A 27,996-nucleotide genomic window follows, 5' to 3' on the forward strand; every position below is an offset into this window, starting at 1 on the left:
ATCAGCACTCGCGGACAGCCCGGCCAGTCAGCAGACGGAGTCCAGCTGGCCAATCAGCACTCCTGGACCAATCGGCACGGCTGCAGCTTAGCCAATCATCACACAAAGAGCTCAACCAGTCAGCAAGTACCCCCGGCGCAGCCAGGCAGCGGCCAAGTACATAGAGTCTAGCTAGCAGGTATCCGGAGCCCAGCCAATCAGCACTCAGGTATCCGGAGCCCAGCCAATCGGCACTCAGGTATCCGGAGCCCAGCCAATCGGCACTCCCGCAGCACCCCTGCCGGGGACCCTGGGCGCAGGGGCGGGGCGGAGGGGGTCGGAGGGGTGATGGCCGCAGCCCTCCGGTGCATGCCGGGACGGAGGCGGACCGCTGCGGGCAGCAGGGTCCCGCCAGACCCCTCCTGCCCACCCCCCTTTCGCCAAACCCCCCTCTCCCGCCGGTAGAAGAACCGCTGGCGGCGTCCCGCTCCCGGACATCCGCCACCGGCCCCGGGTCCCCGGGCAGGGGGTCCCGGTGGGGTCCCCCGGAGCGGGGAGGGGGCTGCGGCGCCCGCCTTGCCCGGAGCAGCCGGCTCGGAAACGGGAGACCGTGGCCACGCCCCCGTGCTGGCCACGCCCCCCGCCCCGCCTCCCTGCCACCACCCCCTCCCCGCGCTCTGTCCCCGCCCCCGCTCCGCCCTATCCCCGCCCATCACCATCGTAACCACGCCCACTCCCCGCCCATCCCGGCGGTAACCCCGCCCCGGAAGCGCTCCCCCGCTCGGCCCTCACTTCCGCTGGGCCGGTGGCAGCAGGCGGCGGCGGCAGCAGGTACGGGCCGGGCCGGGAGCCGGGGCCGGCGGCTGCTGCTCCTCCAGGCGGCCCCGCTGCACAGCCCTCCCCGGTAGCGGGGGCTGCTTAATGGTCCCCGGCCGTGCGCACCCCGGGTCGGGCCTCCCCCCCGACTCCCTGCGCCGCGGGCTTCGCTCCCGGTCGGGCTGGGCCGACCCCCTGGGCCTGGGACTTTCCTGCCCCTCCGGCCCGGCTCCCCCTACCCCTGTTCGGGCGCGGCAGTACACAGGGCACCCTCCAGCCAGCAGCCTGGCTCTGGTCCCCACTCCCCGCGCCCCCTACCCGCCTTCAGCCCGGGCCGCATCCCACCCCGCGGGCACGACCCGGGTGGGCGCCAGGGCTGCGCCTCTGCCCGTGGCCTCCTTTAGCTCCATCTCCGAGTCCTGCTCTCCCGATCCGTCCCGGGTGGGTGCACGGGAGTTTGTCGGCCCCCCCCCCCCCCCATCCCCCTTGCAGCACCCGGGGGACCGTGTCCTCGCCAGCAGCCAGAGCCACCGGTGGGCATCGTGCCTGGTGGGCAGAACCCGTTGGAAGTGTGGGTTTCCTTGCCTGCGGCAGGGGCTGGGGGGGCTTTGGGGACTGATAAACTGTTGCTACCTTCAGTGCCTGCTTCTCAGGGCTGCGGGGGTCTGGCCTCTGTGCAGGCACTGCTGTGGCTCAGGGCATGGCAAGGCACCATGGGATCCCAAGATCCATGGGAAGAGGTTGGTACCAGGCTCTGCTGAGACATGGAATAAACTGGGAACCGGGCATGGATCAGACAGGCAGGCACCTGCTCTGATATCCTGTGCTTGCTTACTCCTCTGTGAAGGTTTTAGGGGGGCAAACCCCCAAAGTTTGATAAAAAGGAGTCTGTGAAACAGATTTTGCCTGAAGGAGATGTATTATAGGTGTTCTCCGTCTTCTCCGCAGGTACATTATATTGTATGGAGCTTGCCAGAGGTATAAAACTTGTCAGGGATGCTGTCCCTGAGTAGCAGTGGGGGATTACGTGGGGTTTTGCTGTCTGCTTTTGCTTGGGGCATGGAATGTTAAATGGGTGCCTCAGATAAGCGGTTGCTTCGATCTGGTTTGCTACCCCCTAGACGTGGCCATAGGAGCTGTGGGCTGCTTCTCGCATGGCTCCGGCCACCAGACTGAACAGACTGGGCACTTTGGGACCCCGAGAGGCTTCCCAGAGGTGTTGGTCCTTAATCGGATCAAGCTAGGCTGGGAACTTCGTGACAGGAGGTATTTGGCCTCAGAGCCCTGCAGAGCCTGGCATTCCTGGGAAGAAAACATCCCCTCTGCTGCAGGAAGCTGTTGGTGGGGCTGATGCTGCGCCCTGTTATCTCCAGAACGAGGTCCTCGGCATCTCTGAGGGCGCTTGGCTGGCGTGGGCTGGCATTTCAGGAGGGACACTGGGGGTGTTATCCGTGCTTGAGGTGATCTCTGAGCTTATGCTGCTTAAAGTCCCCTGCCACAGCTCTCCGGAGCACGATGCTTTGGGCCCTGCGATGTTGGGATCCCTGCATGCTGCTCTGCCTGGCAGTGTGTGGTACAGGGGATGCCTCAGGACTTTCCTTTGTCTGTGGGTTTTATTCCCCAATTATTGGTTGATGGGATGTATCCGTTGCGACTCTTTTTCCGTGTACAGCCACTCGCATGACCCTTCTGCTATCTGGGTTAATTAAGGGCCAGATGCTGGCGCTTCAGGGTTTCGGATTGCTCAAGCGGTGGTTTGGCAATTGAATTGATCTGCCACGATTTTGGGCACCTTGCTAATGCTGTGGTGAATTTGGCAAGGCTTTTACCCATGAGTTATTGAAAGGGCGCACCTTAACCTGTTGGTTGATGGGAGACGGACCCTCTTGGAAAGCATGTGGGTTGGTCAGGAGCAGGTTTGTGAGAGGACATGCTGGCTGCCAGCCTGCGGGGTTCACAGACTGTTGTCTGCGCTTCTTACTGCTGTTAATTAGTGGCTCCTATTCTAGAAGGTGCAGGATAATTTGTGCTGCTGGCTGGCTTTGGGCAGTTCCTTTGAGGGGAATGCGGAGGGTATGTTTACAACTTGGGTTTTTATCTTCCCCAATGGCTTCTGTGCCTGCTCTGGGGGTTTTATTCGCCGACGCCAGAGACGTGCAGTGCTGCTGAGAGATGTGGGGGGCCGTCACCACCTCGTGCTTGCCTGGCCTTTTGCGTTGGCTTGAACTTGCTTCATATCAACAGAGAATAGTTGTGTGAAGTCCCCATAGCTTCAATTATCTGTCTCAATATTTAGGGGTTTTTTTGTCTGCCTTCATTTTCTTTAATTGTGCCAGCTGGCTGGGTTTTACTGATACACCTCAAGTGCTTTATTTGCAGCTGCAAGAGGGTGTGTTGCTTGCTCGTAGGAGTTTTCTTTCCCTGCTAACCTTCAGCTGACCCTCTAGGTGAGCTGTTTCCTAGAAGCTTGCCCTTTGAGTTCCTGCTCCTCTTTGCCTCTCCCTCTGCTTTAGGTGCCAATGTATATTCCCTGATGTGCAGGGGGCCCGTGTTTGTGCAGGGCTGGAGCGGATGCATTTCCCTGCATTTGCTTGCTTCCTTCCTTCCTTCCTTCCCGCCTGCCTCGGCAGACCCTCCTGAAGACACGTCAGGCTGGGTAGATCAAAACTTACTGTCAGCCAGTAAACTCCCATTCTGGGCTGTCACAGAGTCTGTAGAAGGATTGGTGGGGCTATGCTGAGCCCTCTCTCTGTAATAACTAGAGATCTAGGGAGTCTTGGGAACAGCTAAATGCTCATGTGATGCTTAGATGGCTTGTTCCTCTGGAAGAGCGGCAGAAGCAGCGCTTTCCCCGCATCCCTTCCCAGGCAACGAGTCTCTATTGTTAGAAGCTGAAAGACTCCCATCAGCAGCAACTCAGCCTTCAAGGATGGAGGAATTGGCCTAAAACAGGGCAGTTAAAAGTAGCTGAGGGTCGCTAACGAGTTTTCTTCTTGCACTTTCTGTAAGAAGATACGAGTGGCACCAGCGATGGTTTATTCAGCATTGGTGTTGTCCCCGGGAACCCGCTGGCAGCACCGCCTCGGTGAGAAGCACTGTGCCATGTTTCTTGCTATATCTTGGGTTTAGGAGCATCTTATTCACCAGGGACAGCTGAATTCAGGAGCCCACTGGCATGGCAGCCAGGAGGAAGGGACAGTTGAGCTCCACCATGGTCCAAACCTGAGGGTCTGAGATCCAGGAGGGGGTTTGCACCACATTGTGCCCATACAGGTGCGTCACCCAGTGGCTCTGAAATGCAGGTCCTGGGAGGAACGCACTGTCCTGCATTCAGCTGTGTGAGCTCAGCTGGAGGAACACCAGGTTCTCCTTCAGCCTCAAAGTGCTTCGCGAGCAGCAGAAAACCAGATGCTCCAAACCATGGTGCTTCTTCCAGATGGGCCACATGCTCCTTGGTGCTGCATTGCAGGAGCAAAATAACCTCGTTAAAGCTGTGTCTATCAAGGAAGGTGTCTGTAGCAGCACCTAGCAGGACCATTCTGCTGTGTCTTGTGTGAAGTGGGCGATGTTTTCCACCTCAAGGCAGGTGGAGGGGGACTGTGGGAGGTAGAGTGGCGTGACCACTGTCGCACCGGGGTCTCAGGAGAGCAGCGTTGCTCTGAATCTTCTGGAGCTCTTGAATTTAGTCGTCCCAGGTGAATAAGATCAGGGATAAAAAATGCTTTGGAGAGCGCCTTTCCTCCCAGAAGCTGGTGTGGGGGGCTGAGCGGGGCTGAGCTCCCCACATCTCCATCTCCATATCGCTGAGCCTGGCCGGCGCAGCCTGCAAGATGGGAGATAGAGGAGGGATTGCTGCTGGCACATGCTCTGGTTTCACCAGGGAACTTCAGGGAGGAGGTCTCCCACTGCTGCTTGGCTGCAGGGACCACCCAAGGGCAGAGGGCTTTGTTGCAGGACAGGGCTTGGATGGTGCGGGAGCCCTCGTGCCCTGGGATGGTAGATCCAGGGTCCTAGTAAGGATGTGGGTTTGTGCTGCTGCAAAGGCTTGTCCTCAAAATGGACCTGAGGAACCCGAACTAGGTGTGGGTGAGCTCCGGGTGCTCCCCTCCAACACCCAGCTGCTGTTTTGCTACCAGATCCTTACAAAGGCTTTCAACTCCTTGCATTCAGTTTGCAAGACCAGCTTAAAATACGTTTGGCAAGAAGACAGGGTAAAATTTGAGCCACCACAAGGTCAGGGGCTTTTTGACTTCCTTGTTTGCTTACCGCAAATCTTGCATCCTGCTTTTTCTGACTGCTGGTGCTGCTCCCAGCTGTTGGGAACTGCTGCTCCGCTCAGCCCCTTGTCGGGAGATCAGTGAGTGCCGGGACACTTTTCCCAGCCTGGAAGGGAGCTCGGTGGGAATTGCTGGAGTTGGGGGAGCAAACACCTGCACTCTGCTCCTGCTCTGTGCCACACGGAGAGCGCTTGCTGCCATCCCCCTGCCTCCAGATGAGCTCCTGCCGCCAATTTTTGCTTGCCAGGTGCAGGTTGTTTAGCAAGGGCAGAATATTTGCAACTCGCCGTAATGACTCTAAATGGTCAGATCTGTTCAAATGAGATGATCGAGGCTGTCGGCTCTGGATCTGACACCCCCTCTGCTCCCGTGTGCCAGAAACCTGCCTTATTTACTGTCGGACTCCAGTTCGGCAGAGGGGACCCTGCCACATCCATCCCTTTCCCCAGTTCAAGCTGGACAAAGATGTGCATGGGAGAAGACGGGGCAATGCAAGAGCTGCTCTGCAGTCCCTGAACCGTTTCCTTTGCCCTCCTTAGAACTGGAGCCAGGCAGCAGCGTTGGACCCTGCCCAAGGGCTGAGCTCGGGGGAAATCACCTTCAGCAGGGCTGTGCCAGTGGCGGTTGCATCCCCGGGCTGGCAGGCAGCCCTGCCTCGTCACCCTTGGTTAGCCTGGGGGACGCTCGTAGTGCAGGGTGCTGAGCACCCAGCTTTGGCGACTGTTTGGAGTCTTGTTCGGCCTCTCTTCACCCTGCTCAAGGTGCTGGGTTGCTTCAAGTCTGGTCCTGCCGCTGGGGTGGCTGAGGTGTTGGTGTGGGGAGCAAGGCGTGCACCTTAATTCTCGAGCTCAGGCTGGAGGAGGCAGCAGTTTGCTTTTTGGATGCTGCTGTCAGCACTGCAGGGCTTAAAGGAGTGGGGGAGATGGAGGGCCATCTCCGTCTCTGAAATTAGTGGGGTTTTGGATGGCTAAAACACACGCTGCGGTACCCGGAGGCTCTGGGAAACTGGGAAGCTGCAGGAAAGCAGCAGGCGTGATTCACGTCTCCGAGCTGGCTGCAGAAATTCCCTGGTAGGCTTCAAGTTTGCTTTCCAGGCACTTCTGCAGAGCAGGGCTGACTGCGAGCCAGGTCGGTGAAATCGGAGGGACTGCAGTAAATTCTCCTTCCTCCCTCTCTTGCAGGACGGGTTCTGCAGTCAAGCGCAGAGTGCTGCTGCGGCGCAGCCTGGGAGCTCCCACTGTTCACTGGAGAGCCATCGACCTAGGGGGGGAAAAAGGCTCTGAATAAATCCCAGGTAACTGAAGCAGGGAGGAGTGTTGTGTCTTACATGAGGCTGCCCGGGAAGCGGTTTGCTCACGGGGCAGCCTCTGCAGGGCTGGGGTAGTACGGTGGCAGACTCGCCCCCCTCTGTAACAGCATTGGGACCGCACTGCCAACACCCAAAGCGAGCCCTGAACTGATGCAAATTCTTTCTTTCTTACTGCCTGCCAAGCTGGCTCTGGCTGTGTGTGCTGCCCAGCGGGCTCGGCCCCCAGATTTTATCCAGATTTTTCTTTTTATCCCTGTTGGGGATCCCTATCCAGCTTGGACAGGGAACAGAGGGGACAGTTCCTCTGTCTGCATCTCGTGTACTTGCAGGGGATTGCTGCATTTGGCTTTCAAGATGCTCATTTACATTTTAAAACCATTTGCAAGCTCTTTTTTTTTTTTCTTTTTTTATTTTTTTTACTTGGCTTTGCTTTCTGTGCTCCTGCCCCTCCAAAACATCAAGGCCACTGCGGGCTTTCAAGGACGATCGTCTGGTTTCTTTGCTGTTGAAGGAAAGATGGGTGAAACAGCCGTAAAAGACAAATCCCTGCTGACCTTTAAGAAGGGCTATCTGCTGCCTGCACATCGGGCTTCCTCAGCCTGCCAAGCCGTAAATCTGCCCTAAACTGCCTGAATTATATAATATAGCCCCAAGTGCTGGGCGGAAACCCGTTGAATTTAAAGCAACACTGCCAGAGCAGGGATGGTTTCTGGAAAAGGCTCCTTTTGATCTTGCCGGCATGCTTGGTCAGGCGCTGCAGACTCGTGCCCCACTCGGCTGCGCTGTCCCCTCACTCCAGCATCGGTCTGAGCCTTGGGTTTTGCTCGGTTCCTCTTCCCATCCCAGAGCTGTTCCCTGTGTAAGAGTGAGGGAGAGCTGGGGGTGAATTTTCCCTAGAAAAGTGTTTCTCGGACGAGGAGACACAAACCCAGGGGAGATTGGTAGAGTCCTTGTGGCGGGGATGAGGGCTGCCCAGCTCTGTGTGGGATAGGGTGAGCAAAGTGGCTGCTGCTACTGGTGAGAGAAGCAAGTTGGGGCTGGAGCCTTAGCAGGGGTGAACGCTGGCGTCTTCAGTGACTGCTTTCCTCCTCCTCCTCCTCCACATCCTCGTTAGCAAACCAGCTGATTCCCCACTCATTGGCAGAGCCTGTGGTGCGCCGGCGTGGCTGCAAGGCACTCACCCGCCCCTGGGGAATGGGCTCGACTGGCAGCGCGGGAGCCGAGGGCTTCTCTGGGTGCTTCATCTCCTTGTGACTCTTCCCATGAGAGCCCAAGCTCTTTCCCTCCCCTGGCTTTTTCTTCCCGGAGCTCTCCCTAGCAACCCCAGTAAGGAAACTATCAACCCTCAACCTCTCTGGTCTGCCTCTCCTCCCAGGGACGTGCCGCTAACTGGAGACCACCATGACAGACTCGAAGTACTTCACCACCACGAAGAAAGGTAAGAGAGGGAGTTGGGAGGGTCATACAATTTTTCCCCAAATAATCAGGCTCTTCTTTCACCTGTATAAGCCAGATGGGGAGGGCTGTTCCTGCAGTGGGAAGCTGATGGAGGTGCCAGCTCTCATGGGAGTGCCCTGAGCCCACATGGGGTGCTGTGGCTGACACGCCGCTCCTCGCTCCGATGCAGCCAGGGTCGCTCCTGGGCTGCCATGGGGTCAGAGCACCTTGTCACCAGCCCCCTGAACCCAGAAAAGGCTGTTGGGAGCTGGGTTATTGCCTTTAGCAGCTCAGGAGTGGCTGCGGGACACGGCCCGCCCCCTGTGATCCCCTGGGCTGGGATAGAAGTGCTTGGGGTGTTTGACTTAAGCACTTTCCAGACCAAGGAATTAATGTGGAGGAAAGCCGTGTGGCATCTTCCTCCTCAATCTGCCTGCCCAGGAGTGAATAAAGAGCTCAGCATGGCTTTGCATGGGCAGGAGACGATGCCCTTCAGCTGGGTCTGGAGCCTCTGCCACATGCAGAGTGGGATTTGGGAGCCACCATCCTTTTCACGGGCTTGAAGAGCAGTTCCCAAAATCTGCCTGTGTTCACTGCTGTGGGTGCCTGCCATCATCTGGGCTGCAGTGGGCTCCTCAGGTAGGGGAGGGCCTTCCAACAGCCATGTGCAAGTCTGGGGCTTCACTGTGTGCTCTGATAACTGCCCCACAGCCAAAAATACCTGCTGAGTAAACCCCGTGTCCTGTGCTTGGTGTGCGGGGTGCTGGTGCTCATCATTCCTGCAGTGTCTGTGGTCCTTAAAGCCCTCTGGGGCTCTCATGTAGCTGGAGGAGCCACAGGGATGCACTAGCATGCTCGTCTCCATTTCCACGGATAAGAGCTGAGCCCCCAGAGCAGCTGTGGCCCTCAGCGAGACATTTGGGAAGTTAAATCCACCTTTCCAGCTCCTGGCACCCCTGAGCACCTGGGGTGGCAACAGAGCCCTGGCACGCAGCGGGTAGGAGCTGTGCTCACCCTCCCCTGGAAGCAGCACCCAGTGGAGGGGTGGGTGCCCCATCCCCTAACCCCTGAGCTCCCTCTTTTCCCCTTCCTTCAGGGGAGATATTTGAGCTGAAAGCTGAACTGAACAGCGACAAGAAGGAGAAGAAGAAGGAGGCTGTGAAGAAGGTGATAGCGTCCATGACTGTCGGCAAAGATGTCAGGTGTGTGCCGGGGTGCCTGGGCCAAACTGCGCCAGGAGGGTGCCTGGATGGCTTGTGGGCTCCTGTTTTCCCCCATTGCCTCCGAGGGGTTTTCGTGCTGGCTTTTGTCTTGGGTGAGGACTGAGTGAGCTCCTGGCTGCAGCTATACCTCCTGCTACGGGAGGAAAATGTTTGTGTAAGTGTGGCCGTCTGGCACGCAGGGGCTTGCCTGGCTTTGATAGTAATCTGGCTAAAAGAGGATTGGTCTGGCCGCCAGATAAGTTGTTGGGATTATTGCCGCCTCCTTCAAGTGTTACTAAAAACAAGCGGAAACCCCCTCTGAGCCTTTATGGCAGAGGGTTGGTGTCTGCCTCGGTGTCGATAAGCCTTTTGCAGCCACTCCAGTCCAAAAGGTCGGGTGGCTGCTTTTCCCTCTTCTCCTTTATCCGTCTGACTGAGCAGCACGTGGCCTCTCCGTCCCCTCCTTCCCGCACGGACCCGTCCCCACATACCCTTGGCATTACACGCCATGTCAGCATTTTGCTTGCTATGGTGCATTTGAGAATAGATGGAGCAAAACTGTGGTCTAGGCTCTGTGTTTGGTAAACTGGTGTGTCCCTGGCTCCCAGAGCAGTCGCAGCAGTGGGTAACGCTACCGTCTCGGGGCTGCTGTGGAGAAGATGACACCGGACATGGCAGGGACTTGCCTGAGGCTGGTCAGGACTCAGCAGAAGCTACATCAATTGGAGAGGAAATATCAGCTGTGGCAGCCCATTTTTTGGGGTGTGTGTGTGCATATTTCAGGCTGCAAGAAAGCGTTTTACTAAATTCACCCCTCCCTGGGAGGTGCCCGGAAAGCCTGGTTTAGCCTGGGGTGAGAGCAGCTGAGGTGGGTGGCAGCTCTGCCAGCAGCCGGAGCTCTGCGAGAGAACTAGTGAAGAGCAGTACCCCAGGCTTAGGGGTGCCCTGGGTTTGATCCTGTAAGTGATTGCTGGGTTTGCGGTGGCGGAGAAGCTTCCAGGAGCCAAGGGACATCTGTCGGAGTGGGATAACTCCTGCATTAGCCCTCTGATCTTGATTGCTTCTCCTAAGGTGGTTTAATAGTCTAATTGGTCTGTCTGTATCTTTAATAGTATAATTGGTCTGTCTTTATCGTCTGTGGTGAAACAGCGTCTCTGGCATCCCGCAGCTCTAGGGCATTTGGGAAGGGGAAGCCCCCAGCTCCATGCAGACAGCTTGCCAGCTCTGCTCCGTCCTAGCAGAGCATCGTTCTGCTGCAGGGCTCACCTGGGGGAGTGGGCTGTTCCTTACACCCACTCCTGGGTGTTTACTTCTCTAATGTGATGTTTCTCATATATGACATGGGTCGAGCGCTCAGCAGTTTGCAGCAGGACAGCTTTAACATTCACAAAAGCAGGGGATGGTTTTGGTAGGGCTGTGTGGGAAGGATTGTGCAGAAGGTGAGGGGGGGAATGGCTCATCTCCCACGTCCTCTCACAGGTGCCAGAGGCTTTCGCACTGTCCCGTGACAACTGGGTGATGTTGCACCTTCTGCCAGGGTAGTGGACATGCACCAGAGCTGGGATACAGCAGAACCATGTAGGAGAGCTCAATTTTGGTCCATTAGGGGCTGTTTTGAGCTGCTCTTGGTACAGATGCGTAAAGAAAAACTTTCTGGGGATGGGTGATTTAGCCGCATCTGCTGCAGGGTGGGCAGGTCCTGGGAGAGCCTGGGGTCTTCTGGCTTCAGGAGTGGGTTGAGCCATGGGAAGGTGATGGCCGCGCACCTCGGGGAAATGTGGGGTCCCGTAGGCAGCGGCGTCTCCTTCCCCCGGCTCCGCAGTGTGGCTGTGTCCTGCCTTCATGGAGGTGCTTTGTCTTTCAGCGCTCTCTTCCCGGACGTGGTGAACTGCATGCAGACAGACAATCTGGAGCTGAAGAAGCTGGTCTACCTCTACCTGATGAACTATGCCAAGAGCCAGCCGGACATGGCCATCATGGCAGTCAACACCTTTGTGAAGGTGAGAGGAGAGGGTTGCGTGCCTGAGAGCTGCATGCTGCAGCGGGTCGGTTCAGCCCACCACGTGCATCCCTGCTTTCATGCGAGGCCACCACACTAAGTTGCTATCTACCCCAGTCCAAAGAAGGGAACGTGGGCAGGTTTCCAAAGCCTCTATCTTTGAGAGTAGGGCCTCCCCTAGCTCTAGAGAACTAAGCGAATTTGTGCAGTAATGCAGAAGAAAAACATTTTCTTGGCAGCTGTACTGTGCCACTTGCTCTGTCAGTGGCAGCTTCGGTTGTGGGCAGCTCCCGTGATTGAACTGCCATCATGTGAGCTTACGTGCTGAAGTCTCTGCAGCTGAGAAGGCCCTCGTGATCTTCCAGTTGGAGCTGGGAACTGAAGAGCATGTTTGTTAGGAGCCAAAATATTGCCAGATCACTTTGTGGAAAGGCTTGGTGGGCATTAGAGGGAGTTTTAGCTTTTTAGGAAGGAAAAAAACCCACACAATAAACCCAATAGATGCATTTTCCAGGTCAGGTGGCTGCTCTGCAGGGTGGCAGCTGACTTCAGGTACTTGGTGTAAGTGATGAAGACAACAGATTCCTGGAGGTGTGTTTGGAGTGACAAATGATGGTGTTAAAACTCTGTGGGTGCCAGATTGCAGAACAAGAGATCAAACCTCTCTCTTGGGTGACTTCTTCTCGAGAGCTGAGTGTTAAAACCTCTAGACTTCAGGTACCCAAAGGAGAATGGAGGTCCTGAAGCCACCACTCATGCCTGTGATTCAAGGAGCAGTGGCCCAGGTTATCTAATCTCCCCCTCTCATCCCCACAGGACTGTGAGGACCCAAACCCCCTGATCCGGGCTCTGGCTGTGCGGACCATGGGCTGCATCCGCGTGGACAAGATAACGGAGTATCTCTGTGAGCCCCTGCGGAAGTGCCTGAAGGACGAGGACCCTTACGTGCGCAAGACGGCAGCTGTCTGTGTGGCAAAGCTCCACGACATCAATGCCCAGCTGGTGGAGGACCAGGGCTTTCTGGACACCCTTAAAGACCTCATCTCGGACTCCAACCCCATGGTGATTGGTTTCTGCCTTCTCCATCCTCTCTTCTCTTCATCCGAATGACAGTAAACGCTCTCCTTTCATCTTCCCTTCATCTTCACGTGCTGACTCCCTTCCTCCCATTGCTCCCTTTCACTCTTTTTTTTGGTGCTTAACAGACCTGCTTTTGGGGACAGCTGTTTCTGAGGGCTGCAGGCTATGTTCCTTGTCCTGTAACCCTGTCTCCTGGATGGAATGTTTCTCTGATTCCTTGGCAGTGTGTTATTAGTCTGTTCCCAATGGGCAGGAAGCTGCCCTGGCCAGCTCGGAGCAGGGGATGGTGGCAGAGGGGAGCTGATGCTTGGCTCTTATACCACATAGCTGGTGGCTTTTGCCTCTGGTGAGGGTTTCCTAGAAGCTGGGCTTTGGCCAGCATTAGTGTCCCTCCTTTTCCCCAGGCGTGAGTGACTTTAAAGCCTGCTTTCCCTAGCGTTTCTCTTCCCCCAGCCTTTGCTGCTCTTCAGGTCTTGCCACAGGCATAGCGGCGAGCCCGGGAGCTGCCGCAGAAAGCGATGGGGCTCCGCAGAGCTGCCTGGGGAAGGGGAACGAGAGCGGGTTCCTCTGCGCCAGGCATGGGGCCAAGGCTGACTCCTGCTGAACATGTGTGAACCGTTGGAGATGTGGCGTGGGTGGTGGGACCGTGCTGGTGGTGATTGCTCATCTCCTGAGGATCAGCTGGTGGGGAAGAGAAGCTGGTGCCCAGATGTCGCTGGGATGTGAGGTGCCGATATGGAGGATGCAGCTCATCCGCTTGCACCAGCTTTCCCCCAGGCTCTTGAGCCACATTCGGTGTCACCTAACACGTGTCCTATCCCCTCTGGCAGGTAGTGGCCAATGCAGTAGCGGCTCTCTCAGAAATAGCGGAGTCTCACCCGAGCAGTAACCTCTTGGACCTCAACCCTCAGTCCATCAACAAGCTGCTTACGGCCTTGAACGAGTGCACCGAGTGGGGCCAGATCTTCATCCTGGACTGCCTGGCAAACTACATGCCCAAGGATGACCGGGAAGCCCAGAGGTGAGGGAGGCTCTGGGTACTGCTGGGGCAGTGCTGCCTTCAGGGTACCCTGGACTGGCCAGAGTGGGGCTGGAAAGGGGAGGGGGACAGGCAGGTATCGACTGAAGAGCCTTACACACTGCCCTTTCTCCTCTAAGAAGCTTCTTCATCCTCCTGACCCTTAGAATCCTGCTGCGGGAGGTGGGACAGTGAGCATCTGCTGGCCACCGTGCCTTGGGCACAGCCATCTGGAGACTGCTGTGGTCCCGTAGTGAGCCCTGTCCCTGTGCTGGCACAGGGATTGTGCTTCTCGAGGTGCTTCAAAATGTGGCCTTACCATGCAGCAACGGATGACAGGCACTAGGGAGCTCTGAAAGGGGGTCACTGCAACAGGGTTTTATAAAGGGTGGGAAATAACCATCATCAGGGCATTTAAGAGCCAGTTCAGCATCTCTTGGGAAGGTCTTAAGTGCTGCTTAGCTGTCGTGCTGCAAACTCTGCCAGTGCCTTGTTTTTCCATCAGTACTAGCAGCAATGTTTAAGCAGGAAGACGGGCTGTGATCATTTTCTTTCCCTTCTCATTCCCTCTCACCCCTCCAACACCTCCAGCATTTGCGAGCGGGTGACACCCCGGCTGTCCCACGCCAACTCGGCGGTGGTGCTCTCGGCAGTGAAGGTGCTGATGAAGTTCATGGAGATGTTGTCGAAGGACCTCGATTATTATGGCACGCTGCTAAAGAAGCTGGCCCCACCGCTGGTCACCTTGCTTTCCGCAGAGCCCGAGCTGCAGTACGTGGCTCTCCGCAACATCAACCTTATCGTGCAGAAAAGGTGAGTGCCACGGAGCAGCAGGAGGGACAGCCCGGCTCAGGCTCTCCCTCTTCTCTGTGCATGCTGCTTCCCAGTGCTTCAAACCCTCTGCAGCAGTGTCAGGGCTTTGCTGACACAACTTGTCGTGTGTTTTTTTTTCTTCTCTATCTAAAATCCAAGAGCTAAGTGTAGAGGGTCAAGTGAGACAACGAGCAGGGAGCTAAGCTGGGATCTCCAGGAGGGGTTTATTTTAATTTATTGTTTATTTGTGGGAGCAAAGGATGGAAAGGCCAAAAGCTGAAACTTCGGTTTAGTCATTAAATGTCTAGTGAGGAATTTTTGTGGTATCAGCTTGTTTCTCTGCAGTTGTCTTCTTTGAAAAAGTGCTGAGAGTCCTTTTGTCCCTTTGCTGATCTAAAATTGCTGGTGGGCAGGAGGTGTCCGAGGCCCCACACATGTGCCCCGAGCAGAACCGGCCAGCTGGAGAGCCATGCTTTGCAGTGACAGCCCCAGTCAGATGATTTGTCGTCCTACCAGCTATCACTGTGGTTGTCTATTAAAAATAGCAGCAATTTCTGGGAGAAGTGGAAAGCAATTAGTGTCCCTGGGAGCAGGAATGTGGAAGGCAGGTTGACTCCTTGGAACTGGACCTGGCCTATCTCTTTCCCAGCTTAGAGAGAGGATGGTCTGGTGAGAAAGGTCCAGCCTAGCCTTGGGGTCTGGATTTGTATCCCTGCTCCCCCCAAGACATCCCTTCCAACCTTGGCAAGACAGATGTCCCGTTGCCTTGCGTCTGGTCTTTGTTTGCGGCAAGGTTGTGCTCTGTCCCCTGCGTGCCAGCAAAGGGGAGCCAAGGGACAGAGTCCTGGGGGGATAGATAATCATGGTATCTTGGATTCCTTGGCATTAAATGGGCCCCCAAAACCTTGTGCTAGTGGCCGAGGAGCCTCGTCCTCCTGGCCCAGAGCTGCTTGCTCTCTGGCTCTGGGTTTCCCCAGCTTATGTTCTCGGTGTCTTCAAGCCTTCACCATCCAGCTCCAACCTCGGCCAGGGAGTGATGATTCATGCTTGTAGCTGACTAATGGAGTAATGAATTTGTAGGGACTGGGGGCATTAGCTGGCTGCAGGGTCAGGTGAGTGAATCCTCATCCGTCTCCTGACCGGTGTGCAGCTTTCTGGGGAGGACAACTCCCTTTCTGCTGCACTGCTTTGCCTGCTGATTGCTGCCTGGGTCAGAGCCTGGAGGTGGGAGCAGAGCTCAGATCTTGCTTCTGCCACTAGAGAAATCACCTGATAGCAGTATCAGCTGTCCAGAAAACTCTGGAGAAAACCATGGTTTCTGGAAGACTTTTCATGTCTCTGTGGTCAAAGTGAAGGAGGATGTGTCTCCCTTAATCGCTCCCTCTCCTTGTCTACCAGGCCTGAGATCCTGAAGCACGAGATGAAGGTGTTCTTTGTGAAGTACAACGACCCCATCTATGTCAAACTGGAGAAGCTGGACATCATGATCCGCCTGGCTTCCCAGGCCAACATTGCTCAGGTCAGGGTCTGCCTGATGGTGGTGGGTGGGCACCAAGGGGGGCATGCAGGGGGCTCCAGCCCTGTGGGGAGCGGATTTGCCTGAGAAATCCTAAACCCAGCTTTGTAGGATGTGGATGGGAGCAGCTGTACCGCTCAGTCTGCTTCTACGGGGTCACTGTCCCACTTTTTTGGTGGCTTTTCTTGCTGTTGGGCTCTCACTCTCTTGTCCTCTCTGGCAGGTGCTGGCAGAGCTGAAGGAGTACGCCACAGAGGTGGATGTGGACTTCGTAAGGAAGGCGGTTCGAGCCATCGGCCGCTGTGCCATCAAGGTGGAGGTGAGGGCTACGTTGTTTCGGGTCCTGATGGCAACTGTGGCTAGGCAAGGCATCACTCTCCAGCATGTGTTGGATGAGCTGGGGGTCATCCCACCCCAGGAGTTAGTGCTTCCCCGACAAGCTAGAGCCTTCGTGGGCCTGGGGATAAGGCACAGTTGTTCCACAGGACACGTATGGGGTGTAAGGAGGGCGTTTCATCCCCTTACCCTTTGCTGCTGGAGCTGTTGTAGGATCCTTGCCTGCTCTGTGCTCCATTGCAGACCTGACTGCCTGCAACTGTGCCTGGTGTGTTAATGCAGTGGGTGATACAAGTGGCTTGTTCAGGGACCGCAGTGGGGGCTGGGAGGGAGCTAATCCCTTACCAAGGGGCCAGGAGGCTTTGCTTTCCCTTGGGGGTAATTTGAAGGGGATTATTGAAAACCTTGCTGTGGCTCCACGTGGCCCAGGTACAGGCAGGCGCAGAGGCAAGGTCGTGTAGCTTTGAGCCAGCTGATATTGCACGGGATTTACTGCAGAGCATCCTCAATCACATGAGACAAACTGCTCGACGCCAGCGAGCTGGGCACTGGTGAGAGGCAGGAGGAGATGCGCTGGAGCTGGCCCGGCTCTGCCATTAGATCGATCCCTTCCCTCTGCAGTGAAACCAACCTCTCCCAGGGGGATTTACTATCATGGCATTAGCTCTGTTCTTCCCTCTCTATTAATGCCGAGCTGTGTGGCTGTGCAGATCCAAACTAAGGCAAGGTGCAAGATGCTGCTGCCCTGGCAAGCTGAGGTCTAGGCTTGCTGCTGCACTCCTGCACCCGATGGCCTGAAATACATCCAGTGGGAGCAGGGAGCAAGCGGCTTGTGGGGAGAGAAAGCTCTGGGAGCATGCAAGGGAGATAAGCAGGAGCCAAACCTGGATGGGAAGGGGAGACCACACTTGTGCATCCCCCTGTTCTGGTCTGGGTTGGGTTTGGGGCAGGTATGGAGGGGATAAGGCAGGAAGGAGGGGGTGTGGGAAGGGCAGCGGAGGCTTTGGGACAGGAATGTGAGAGCATTGCTGCTTGACTGACCGAGTCCCTCCGACAGCAATCAGCTGAGCGCTGCGTCAGCACCCTGCTCGACCTCATCCAGACCAAAGTCAACTATGTGGTGCAGGAGGCCATTGTCGTCATCAAGGACATCTTCCGCAAGTACCCTAACAAGTGCGTGGCAGCTGCCTGCGAGCCTTGGGTGGTTGCTCCCAGTCCTCGACAGGCTCTTTCTGCCCCTCTGTGCTTGGGGGGCCCTACAAAGACCCAGGCATGGATGAGGGTGGGGTGCTGCTCCCCCCTGTGGGGTGGTTAGAGGTGAAGCCACCTGGAGCCTCCCTGCAATGAAGGTGGCTTTGGGTTTTTTGCCAGTTGGGGTTGTGATCACCGGTTAGTGCTGCCCCAAGAGTTAAGCTGGGGGCAGGAAAGCCATCCCCAGCCCCGGGAACTTCCCCAGCCCCATGATGGCAGTCCCAGATCGAGACACACAAATAGACAGGAGCTGCCAGAGACTTCGAGGTATCTCCTGTCAGCATAAACTGTCTCTGGCTCTTAATTCAGGGCTCCTGATGCTCGAGGAAGGGCAGCAGGAGGAAAGGGGAGTGTTCCAGCTGAGACAGGATGAATAGGCAACTGCGCGATCAGGAAGTCATGTACTAATAGTGGTAATAGATACTAATGAACTGAATTAGTAGCAAACAGGAACTCTGCACAAATAACCAGTGACTCAGGGCTGCTGCAGAGAGGAGGGAGACCAGATGCACAGGGCTGAGAAGTTAATTCAGCAGCAGGGCTGGCAAGCAGTGGAACATGCTCTGCAACCAGAGAGGGATTGGTGTGGGCAGCATCACACCGTGCCACAGCCCTGGGGAGAGGGGACAGCCCCAGGCAGGTGGCAGGGACTGAGGGTGATGGGATGTGGTTTGGAGTTAGAGTGGAGGTAGGACTTGGGCTTCTTGCTTTCGGTGAATGTGTGTCCTCTCCTCGGGAAGGTATGAGAGCGTGATCGCCACCCTCTGCGAGAACCTTGACTCCCTGGACGAGCCTGAGGCACGAGCTGCTATGATTTGGATTGTGGGAGAGTATGCCGAGCGGATCGACAATGCTGATGAGCTGCTGGAGAGCTTCTTGGAGGGCTTCCATGATGAGAGCACCCAGGTGTGGTGGGACGGGGGGGCAGCCACCCATGCGGCGGGGGGATCTGGTTGCCAGCAGGACCAGCTGGTTGAGGGGTGACACTGTGACAAAGCTTGTGCTAATCGGAATGTAACAAAGCAATTTGCTCTAGCAGGGTTGTGAAGATGTTTTTCTTGCAGGTACTCGGGACAGCGGTGTCCCACAGTGGCTTTGGGTGTAGAATGTGACCCATGAAACGCCACCATGGTGGTATCCCAAGCACCTTCCCTCCTTAGTAGTTGGGAGAGACCAAGTGGTCATTTGGTCCTTCCTCTGTGCCAGGACAGGCACAGCCCTTTGGAGCTGGAAAACAGAGTTAGGCAGCTGAAATGAGCAGAAGGAACTGTGCCTGCCCCTTCTGCCAGAGCAGCTGAGGCCAGTGGTTTTGCCTGTGGAATTTTGGGGTCTTTCCATCTATGGAAACTTTCTACAACCCCACTGTGCAAAACACCGTGAAACTAAGTTGTGGTGAACAGGGGAAATTCTATAAATGCAGAATAGCAAAGCCAGCGATCCTGGCAGCCCTGTCTCCAGTCTAAAGAGACTGTCAGAGGTGAGTCGCTGCTGCTTATCCTTGTAAAAGTCAGAGGATGCTCTGGCCTTCACCCTTGTGGGACCGTGTAACCCCATCCCAAGATCTTGCCTAGTAACCTCTGTGTCAACCTGTGGCTCTTGACAGGCTGAGGGCGTGGTAATTGGCTTGAAATGAGCTGCAGACCTGGCTGGGAGCCATGCAAAGTCCCCTGACACTTGTCACTGCCGCTTAAGTGGTCACCACGTGTTTGGTCCCTTGAAAGGCAGGTTGGGGTTACGTCCTGGCAGCACATATGGGAAAAATTGTTCTTGCACAAAAATGGTGTGATCTCTGTCTCTCCCTAACCCTGCTCCTCTGCCCACAGGTTCAGCTGCAGCTGCTGACGGCCATTGTGAAGCTGTTTCTGAAGAAGCCCACCGAGACGCAGGAGCTGGTGCAGCAGGTGCTGAGCCTGGCCACGCAGGTGGGTAACAGCTCCACACGAGGGAAGAGCTTCCTGTGGGCCTCACCATCCCCCTCAAGACGGTGGGAATGGCTTGCTAATGCAATACCCATAATGGGAGGCAGATAATTGGAGCTTAATTCTCGAAAAGCTGATAGTTAAAGTCCTGGAGAGCGAGGACACAATGTCCTGTAGTGCAGGAGGCATCTTGTGCTGTTTCCCTGCTAACCCTGGTGCAGCAACGCAGTGTAGCCTCTGTACAGCAGAGACGTGACATAAATAGCTTTAACTTTTATCCCCGTGATCCCTCTAATACTACAGCAAGACTTAGATGGGGCCAAGATGCTCCGAGTTGCTCTATAGCAGCTGCAGCTTCCTCTGCCCCATGGTTTCAGCACTAACCTCCATGCTTCCTGAAGGACTCTGACAACCCCGACCTGCGGGACCGTGGCTACATCTACTGGCGCCTGCTCTCCACGGACCCTGTGGCCGCCAAGGAGGTGGTGCTGGCGGAGAAACCTCTCATCTCTGAGGAGACAGATCTGATCGAGCCGACGCTCCTGGATGAGCTGATCTGCTACATTGGGACACTGGCCTCCGTCTATCACAAACCTCCCAGCGCCTTTGTGGAGGGGAGCAGAGGGGTTGTGCACAAGAGCTTGCCCCCACGAACGGGCTCGTGAGTATCTCTGCCTCCCCAGGGTGACTCCCCACCCTGTGCTGGGACTTCCAGGGCTGGATCTGTGTGATGGGCAGGTCGAATGCTGAGCCAAGCGGCTGTGAGGCTGCCGCGGCCACGCACAGCACTGTGCAGAGCTGGCTTTGCCTGCTGTGCTCGGAGCTGAGCTGAGGGCCTCCCCTTCCCAAGGGGAGGTTCCCCTGTAGGAGCAGGGCTGTATGGATTCAGTACTGTCCTTACAAGGCTGAAGTGGAAGTTGATCTCAATGAGAATGTGTTGTGTTGGGAGCCATGCTGGGACGGTGTGTCTCTGCAAAGCGCAGCTGGGTGAACTTGTGTCTCTAGTGGGACCTGTCAGCTCAGCTGGAGCTCCTCAGCATCTCGTGTCTTTCCCTTGCCATTCCTTCTAGGAGTGAGAGTGCCGAGAGCCCCGACACAGCCCCCTCGGGGGTGCAGGCAGCTGAGCAGCCGGCCGTCATCCCCACTCAGGGTGACCTGCTGGGTGACCTGCTGAATCTAGACCTGGGTCCTCCAGTGAGCGGGCCTCCCATCGCCACCTCCTCCGTGCAGATGGGTGCTGTGGACCTCCTCGGAGGCGGCTTGGACAGCCTGGTACGTCACAGCCCCGCGTGCTCCTTCTCCGATGCCCGACTACCCTGGCGGCATTGTGCTGGGTTTGATGCTGGCTCCTGTCTGGAGCTCCTGGGCATGGGATGGGCTTGTCTGCCTGGAGACGTCTGGACTAGTCCTTTCTTTCTACAGCTGGTGAAGACAGAGGGTCACTGGACCCTAAGTTATCTTGTCCTCATCAGATGGCTGGAGCAGGGCAGGGGGTTAGTGCTCCTGAGTGCCTTTTCTCTCAGTACATGAGGTCTGTGTAGATGATCCTGCTGTCTGTGCTGTGCTGCAGGGGTGACTGCTCTTCCTGGGTCCCCCTCTGAACCCCACAGCTGCATGAAACGGGGATGTGCCCCGAGCTGCTGTGGGGCTGGGCCGAGACATGCCTGCTCGCAGCCTGCAGGGTGCTTTAACAGTTGTCTCCTGCACCGGGAGATCTGGAGGTGACAGCTTGTCCTCCTGGGAATGCTAACCAAGAAGCAGTTTGGCCGCAAGGTGAGGAGGGATGGAAACCTCTGCCTGGTTGAGACTGCCTGCCCCACGGGTACCGGCGATGGTCCATGCTCGCCGAAGGAAGAGTTTGAAGTTTTCTCCACTGCTCATAAAGTCCATTAGATATCCCCCAAGGGGAGGCAGCATTACTGTCTCTTTGCCTGCTGCCTCTCCTGGTCCGTAAGCCCCCAGGTGCTGCCCTGGCTCTTTGTGGGCTCCAGGGTTTGGTAACAGGCTGGCGCTGCGTGTGGGGATGAGAGACCCTGGTCGTGCTCTGTCCCCTGGCTCCAGGGCAGCCACGGATGGACAGATGGACGTGTTGGCAGTGCAGCAGGACTAACCTCTCTTCCCTCTTCCTGTTCTTTTGTCTCTGTTTTTTGTCTCTTCTCTCCTGGCTTGTCTCTGCATGTGGCTGGCTCTTCTCTTCGCCTTGCCTGCTTCTGCTTGGAGATGGGGGACGAGTCGGAAGGGGTATGGATCAGCCCTTTTCTTAGCCCTCTCGACCATGCGTAGCCCCAGCACCCGTGCCCACCCCTGGCTGTGCCACTGCTCCCCCCATGCAGCCTGAGCCTTCCTGTTCAGTGCCCCAGTGACACCTCATTTCCCGCTGGGGACAGCCAGGCCCCCAAACAGCTCCTGGCACACCAGGTCTGGGACCGCTGGAGCATCCCTACCAACTCTGGGCCCTCGCTAGCCCACACTGATGCTTTTAGAGAGTGCCCTTGATGGGGCATTTTGTGGGACCCCTGTGCCCTCGGTGCACTGGCCCCTGCCCCTGCTGATGCCCCTTTCTTCTCTTGCAGCTGCGAAGCGATGTGGGAGGCAGTCCTGCTGTGAGTGTGCCCTTGCGCCTGAACCCCTCTCTCGCCCTCTGCATCCTCCTCCTCCTCCTCCTCCTCCTCTCCCTCACCCTGCAGTGCCACCCGTAACCTGCTTCCTTGTCCCCCACAGATGGGTGGCAGTGGCAGCTTCGCACCAGCCCCGAGCACTGCAGTGCCCGCGAACCTGGGGGCACCCCTCGGCAGTGGCCTGGGAGACCTCTTCGACCTCACCGGTGGAGTGGGGACCCTGTCAGGATCCTATGTGGCACCCAAAACGGTGAGTGGGACAGCTGAGCCCCACCCACTGGCTGCCGGCAAAGCTTACAGCTGCTGCATTAAGGGGGGGCAGAGACCCCCATGCCGGCTCCCTGTGGCAGGGCCTTCCAGGGAGAGTGGAAGATGAACCCCCTTTTCCTGGCATGGTAGCAAGCCAAGCGAGGGTGGTGGTCTGCAGATGGAGAAGATGTTATAGTGCTTGCTTGGGTGCGGAGATGCCGGGCAGAGGTGGTCTGTGTGTTCCCCCAGGTGGCATGGAGCTCTAAGCAGAGGGGAGAGCAGGGATCTGTCAGGTCACCTCTCTGATTTGGGGGCTGTGCTGTTTCCCAGTGTGTGGGGCGAGGTTTGGAGGAGGCAGCAGCAGCAGCATCCCGCAGCCCTGGCTAGGGTGAGGGTGACTGTGCCCCTGCTGACTGTGTTGGTAGTCATGAAATGGCCCTGGTTTACAAACACCCTGCACAGCTCCGCCAGGTGGAGAGCACCAAAGGGTTTGCTTTGGGTAAAATCCCAAGGGTTTCTTGTCTCTTTAACCCAGGTCTGGCTCCCTGCCATGAAGGCTAAGGGGCTGGAGATTTCTGGGACCTTCAGCCGGCAGGTGGGCTCCATCTCCATGGACCTCGTGCTAACGAACAAAGCTCTACAGGTCATGTCCGACTTCGCCATCCAGTTCAACCGCAACAGGTGAGGTCTCTCCTGGGCTGCGTCAGCAGCGACGGGTAAAGATTCTGCGTGATGCCTCTGAGCTCAGCTCTGGAGTGGTTGTGTGTGGGAGAGGGTGGGAGGAAAGGACCACAAGCTGCAAGGGCTGGGAACAGCCTCACATGATGACCTTCTCTCTCTGATGGCTGTGGTGGTGATGATCATCAAACCAAAGCCTCTAAGAAGTTGACTGAAGAGGCTGTTCCTCTGGGGTCTGACCACAGTCCCATCAGTTGTCCTCCTGGTGAACTGATGCTTCCTTTACCCTCAAAGGGACACAACAAGAGATGGCCCTTAGGGAACAGTGTGGGAACGCTAAAAATGGGTGTGAGTCTGTGTAGGAGGAAAGGGTGAGATTTTGGGGCTACCTGTTACTGCCCCAGGGTGGGCAGGGCAGGAGCCAGCCTGGTCCTGGACTATGCAGGGGCAGTAAGATGAGCTGGGGTGTTCCTGGTGTGGTCCGGGTGGAAGAAGGCAGGGATTCCCCAGTTTAGCCCAGAGTAAACGGGCAGTGCCTTCTGCCATCATCTGCTGACCCCCTGACCCCTGCCCTCCTCGGGTTTTCCCCCAGCTTCGGTCTGGCCCCGGCAGCTCCTCTCCAGGTCCATGCACCTCTCGCCCCCAACCAGTCCGTGGAGATCTCCCTTCCACTCAACACTGTTGGCTCTGTCATGAAGATGGACCCCCTGAACAACCTCCAGGTGCGGAACACTCAGGAACTCCTGGGAAGCTGGGGATGGGGCCAGGGGTGCTCTGGGGTGGGTTTGCTTCCTCAGGAGGGAGCCAGAGGGAGGTGTGACAGCAGGAGCCAGCCAAGAAGAAAGGCTCAGCTCATCATCTCTGTGCTGTCGGAGCTCAGTCTGACTCCGATTTGACATCCAGCTCCATGCAGGCTGCTTCCTGCACGGAGGAAGATCCTTGCTGACAGCGGCAGAGCTGAGCCTTGGCTGAGCAGCTGCTCGCAGCGTGCCAGCGCAGGGAGAGACGGTGGAGACAGGGCTGTAGTTCCCAGCAGGGAGCTGGGAGAGAAGGCTAAGGGGGTGCAGCCCCAGCAGCTCCCCGATTTCCCCTATACACAGGACAGTGGCACACCTGAGAGCGTGCCAGCATGTGGGCCATGGATGCTGGCATCTCCAGCTCCTTCAGGCAGCTGCCAGTCTTTTGCCTCTGATGCTTGCTGGGGTGGCACCTGGCTGAAGAGGGATTGGCGGTGTATGGTGGGATGGGATGGGTTTCTCGCTTTGGGAACCGCTCACCTGCTGCAGGTCAGAGGAGGTGTTGATGTCCCTGTGTCCTTCTGCTCCAGGTCGCGGTGAAAAATAACATTGACGTCTTCTACTTCAGCACCCTGTACCCGCTGCACATCCTCTTCGTGGAGGACGGGAAGATGGGTGAGTTGGAGTGCGGGCAGCTGTGGCTCCTGCAAGGTGCACTTCTGCCACCAGTCTGTAGGTGCCATGCTGGTCCCTGAAATCCTCCTGCCAGTGTTCCCAGCCCTGGGGACGGACTGGGGAGCCGAGAGGAGCCAGATGCCTCTGGCAGTTGCAGATGGGAACACTGCCATGCCAGCATGACCAAGCTGTGGCTACCTGAGATGGCCTGAGCCGCCTTCTAATTCCTCACTGCCAAGGAGAGCTTCGCTCACTGCTTATTTTGCCTTTTCTGGCACTTATCAGCCTTTTCCCAGAGCCAGCGTAGCTCGCTAACCCCCCCAAAGTGGGTAGCTTTCCTGCGGCTGGGTGAGGCTGGTTATAGGAAGCTGCTGGAGGGGGTGGCAACATGAGACCCCTTCAGCCGCCGGTGACGTGGCAGCATGGCCCCTGTGTTGTACCACCTTTGGGAGGTGGTGGGGCAGCGGGTGCTGTGGCTTCACTGTGTTGGTTTTGTTCCTTGCTGCAGAGCGGCAGATGTTCCTGGCCACTTGGAAGGACATTCCCAACGAGAACGAGGCCCAGTTCCAGATCAAAGACTGTTCTCTCAATGCAGGTGGGTCCAAACCCTTCAGAAGGACCCAGCTCAGCTCGTGGCTGGCTACTGGTGACTAGCTCATCCCAGTTATCCCAGCCCAGGCTGCGGGGAGATGAGAGCTCCTTCCCCCTGTGCCCACCCTGTATCTCCAGGAAGGAGCTGCCGCTTTGCTTGCCATTGACTAGTTGTAGAAACTTGGCAGCCTCGGAGACGCTCTGCCTGGTGGGAATGTCCCTGCTGCTGAGGACAGTTTGCTGTGCCCACCCTGGGATCAGTCTCGGTGCAGAGAAGCTGAACTGGATCATGCAGCCCTGACGCTGCCCAGCCTTGCAGCAGCCTGTCCCGGCCAACCCACAGGCAGGGCAGCGGTCCCGTGCTTGCAGGCAGAGCAGGCAGCCGTGGGCAGGAGCAGGGGCCAGGCTCCCTGGCGCCTTCTCGCTCCCCCAGCTCCTTCTCTGGGAGATCTGGTGCCAAGCAGGACGTGCAAACCCCGGGTGGGGACAGCCAAGTCTTTTCAGTCCCACTGGCAGCAGCGAGCTGACCTTTGTGGAGCGAAGCGGGGCGGCTCTGCTTCTGAATTGAGCTCTGGGCTGCTGCCTGCCCTCCCCGGGGAGGACCTGGGAGCCGAGTTGAATAGAGCCCTTCTCCTCACTGTGTGGGGATGGTGGGTTTTGGATGTGCTGCATCACGGGGTGGTGAGAGGGAGGGAGGGAAGAGAATGGGGCAGGAGCAGGTCCAAAGGGAGCTGGTGGTCAGCCCAGTGCCCTGCCCCGAGCAGCCCCCGCAGCAGCTCTCTCCTCCTCCCACACAGATGCCGTTAGCAGCAAGCTCCAAGGCAGCAACATCTTCACCATCGCCAAGAGGAACGTGGAGGGCCAAGACATGCTTTACCAGTCCCTGAAGCTCACCAACGGCATCTGGGTACTGGCAGAGCTCAGGATCCAGCCCAGTAATCCCAGCTTCACGGTACGCCCCTTCCCCTGCCTGCCTCCGAAACAGCCCCAAGGTGGCTCTGAGCCGAGGCTGCTGCCCGCCCTGCCTTCCCCGCTCTCTGCTCGGAGCTTGGGTTGGGCTGGATGGTCCTGCGGCACATCTGCGATGGCAGGACCCCTGACCGGCTGCTGTTGGTGCCAGCTCCGTCCCTTGTGCCAGTCCTGGCGTCTCTCTCGCATGCGGGAGGGCAAGACAGGGTCTTCTGGCCAGCTGGGCTCTGCAGCAACATTTGGTTTCTGCTGGGCTGCCCTCCTAGCACCGGGGAGGCACCATGGTGTCAGCTAAAGAAAGCAGAGAGGTCCCAGCCCAGCCACACATCTCCACTAAAATAAAAACCCCAACCCCGTTCCCTTCTTGGGGCATCTCCGGCTCTGCCTGTGTGCTGGGCAGCCCGACTGCAGCTGCAAACAGCCTCAGAGCAGAGGTCTGTCCTCGTGTTGGGCATGAGCCATCCCCATGTCCTGCCTTCCCCGGCCCGGCCCCTTCCCCACCTTCCTCGCAGCCTGGTTTTTTTTGGGTTGGGACGAGCTGTGTCGCCTTGACTCACCTCTCTGTGTATCTCTGTACCTGCTGCCTGCCCGCCCTCGCCGGCCTGCCCGCTGTTGCAGGATTTGGAGGTTAGCAGACTGGTTTTTACCCCGGCTTTGGGCTGTCCCTGGCTGCTGCCTGGTTATTTCTGCCCTGATGTTTTTAGCTGCCTGCTGGCTGCCCTGCCAGCCCTGCGTGTCTCTTGGTGCCTCTTGCCTCTCCCTCCTGGCAGGGCTGGCACGAGGCTGGTGCCAAGAGCAGAGTTTTGTTAGAGGTGAACGTTTTGGAGGGTCAGCGTGTTCCCACCACCCTCCTGGGTTCATTTGGGATGCGGATAGCTGGAAATCCTTATCCTGGGGAATTCCCTGCTTGACACGCCTGTGCTGAGCTCTCCCTGCTCGCCTGCAGGCTGAGAAGCTAATTGAGTTCAGAGTCATTTAATATTTAATCCTTGAGCAAATAACCGAAGGGGGCTTGTAGCGCTTAGGAGAGGAAGATATCTTTGGGGAACCGTTCACCCTCAAGCTACAGGCAGTGAATCAAACCCCAAGACATGAAGTGTGTGCACGCCTCTGCCTGCCCTCCCTGCCTGTGCTGCATGTGGATGTCCCTGCTCCTCAACTGGGCGGGGGGAGCACCAGCAGTCCGGGGAGGACATTTAGGGGGCTCGGTGCTTTTTAATATCTTTTATCCAGCCAAAATAAGGAGCTGGGGCCACCCTGTGCCCCGTGGGGGGGTATGCTGCAGCATGCAGGGCTTTGTGCTTTGGGGCTGGTGGCTCACCGGCGTGGGCCGAGGTGCCATGACCCCCTCTCCTCCTCTCTCCCCCACAGTTGTCCCTGAAATGCCGAGCGCCAGAGGTGTCCCAGTACGTCTACCAAGCCTACGAAACCATCCTGAAGAACTAAGGTGCTGCTGCAGCCCATCCTCTTCCTCTCCTCCCTTTCCCGCCCGAGGATGTGGGGCAGGACCCGTGTGCATGTCTTTTCTCCTTCCTGCCAAGGAACCAGCTCCTGGGAATGTCCCTCCAGCCCTGGGGCCCTGAAAACGGAGCCGGTGCTCCCACCTCCGGCAGGGCTGGGGTGAGCAGAGGAGGGCAGGGGCACCCCAGCCAGTCCTTGCATTCCTGTAGAAATCTGTGTGTGAGTGATGCGGTGTCCTCCTTGCTGTTGCCCTGTCAAGAGCCCTGTTTCACTGTCTGGGTCCCTGTGACTGCTGATTTTTTGTTTTTTTGTTTTTTTTTTTTTTTTTTAACTGAGCCGCCACACATGGGGGGCTGTTCTCCTCCCCTGCGTGCCCCCAATCCTGCAAAAATCCACCTCCCTGCTGGGTCTCGTGGCTGCCCGTGGTGGTATCTGGAGAAGGATTCAGCACTCCTCAGCCCTGGGAACAGCACACCGGGGCTCACCCTGAGCCTGTTTGGTGCTGGTTGGGGCCCAAAGTGCTGTGGGTTTGGGTGGCTCTTGCTGCAGATCCCCCTGGAGCCTTGGGCCTCAGGGCTTGGTGCAGCCTGGAGCAGGTTGGAAACGGCTTTGGCTTCTTCCTTCCCCTGCGGCAGCTCCCGCCTCTCCCCGGTTTTGTCCCCTGGTTCGGGTCAGGAGAGCCATGGGTGAGCCCCCAGCCCTTTGGAGAGGGTCTCCTCCCCATGGGAGCTGTTTCCAAAGGTCTCAGAAGGGCCTGAGGATCTCAAATTTGAGGCTGTACTTAACAAGTGCAGTAAAAAAGGGCTTTTCTAGCCCTATCCAGCCCCTGCAGTGGGGCTGGGAGGGCTCTGAGCATTAACTCATGCTGCCCTTGCTGCCCCCCCCCCCCCCTTGGGCCCCTGCTCCCCAGCCCCACGGCTCCCTCTGCTCCCCGCTGTCACCCATGGGTGTTGGGGAGGATGCGCTGCCTTCCCTTGTGGTGACACTACTCCTTCCCCCCCTTCCCCCAGAAATAAAGCCATGGGTCACCCCTAACTAGAAGTGTTCGGTGCAGGAAATATCTAAT

General features: G+C 57.3%; 1 protein-coding gene and 1 non-coding gene across 4 annotated transcripts; both read left to right on the top strand.

The window, feature by feature from the left end:
• Window positions 1–755: 755 nt before the first annotated feature.
• AP1B1 (adaptor related protein complex 1 subunit beta 1) lies at window positions 756–27,938 on the top strand. Of its 3 annotated transcripts, XM_049806083.1 has the most exons (24): window positions 756–810; window positions 6,254–6,366; window positions 7,757–7,819; window positions 8,915–9,020; window positions 10,885–11,020; window positions 11,836–12,081; window positions 12,930–13,120; window positions 13,709–13,930; window positions 15,329–15,449; window positions 15,670–15,765; window positions 16,840–16,955; window positions 17,774–17,939; window positions 18,857–18,955; window positions 19,354–19,613; window positions 20,023–20,224; window positions 21,173–21,193; window positions 21,526–21,555; window positions 21,674–21,820; window positions 22,355–22,500; window positions 23,090–23,219; window positions 23,825–23,909; window positions 24,418–24,504; window positions 25,298–25,452; window positions 26,841–27,938. In XM_049806083.1, exons 3-24 carry the CDS (start codon window positions 7,783–7,785, stop codon window positions 26,913–26,915), a joined length of 2,874 nt encoding a protein of 957 aa, XP_049662040.1. In that variant the 5' UTR covers window positions 756–810; window positions 6,254–6,366; window positions 7,757–7,782; the 3' UTR covers window positions 26,916–27,938. The 3 variants fall into 3 exon arrangements, with proteins under 3 accessions (XP_049662040.1, XP_049662041.1, XP_049662042.1); XM_049806084.1 differs by lacking the exon at window positions 21,526–21,555; XM_049806085.1 differs by lacking the exons at window positions 21,173–21,193; window positions 21,526–21,555.
• LOC126041417 (small nucleolar RNA SNORD125) lies at window positions 22,624–22,727 on the top strand. The gene has a single exon (XR_007506857.1). It is a non-coding gene; the product is annotated as a small nucleolar RNA SNORD125 (small nucleolar RNA).
• Window positions 27,939–27,996: the final 58 nt, after the last annotated feature.

Source organism: Accipiter gentilis, chromosome 7, assembly GCF_929443795.1.
Source record: "Accipiter gentilis chromosome 7, bAccGen1.1, whole genome shotgun sequence".
Taxonomy (NCBI): domain Eukaryota; kingdom Metazoa; phylum Chordata; class Aves; order Accipitriformes; family Accipitridae; genus Astur; species Astur gentilis.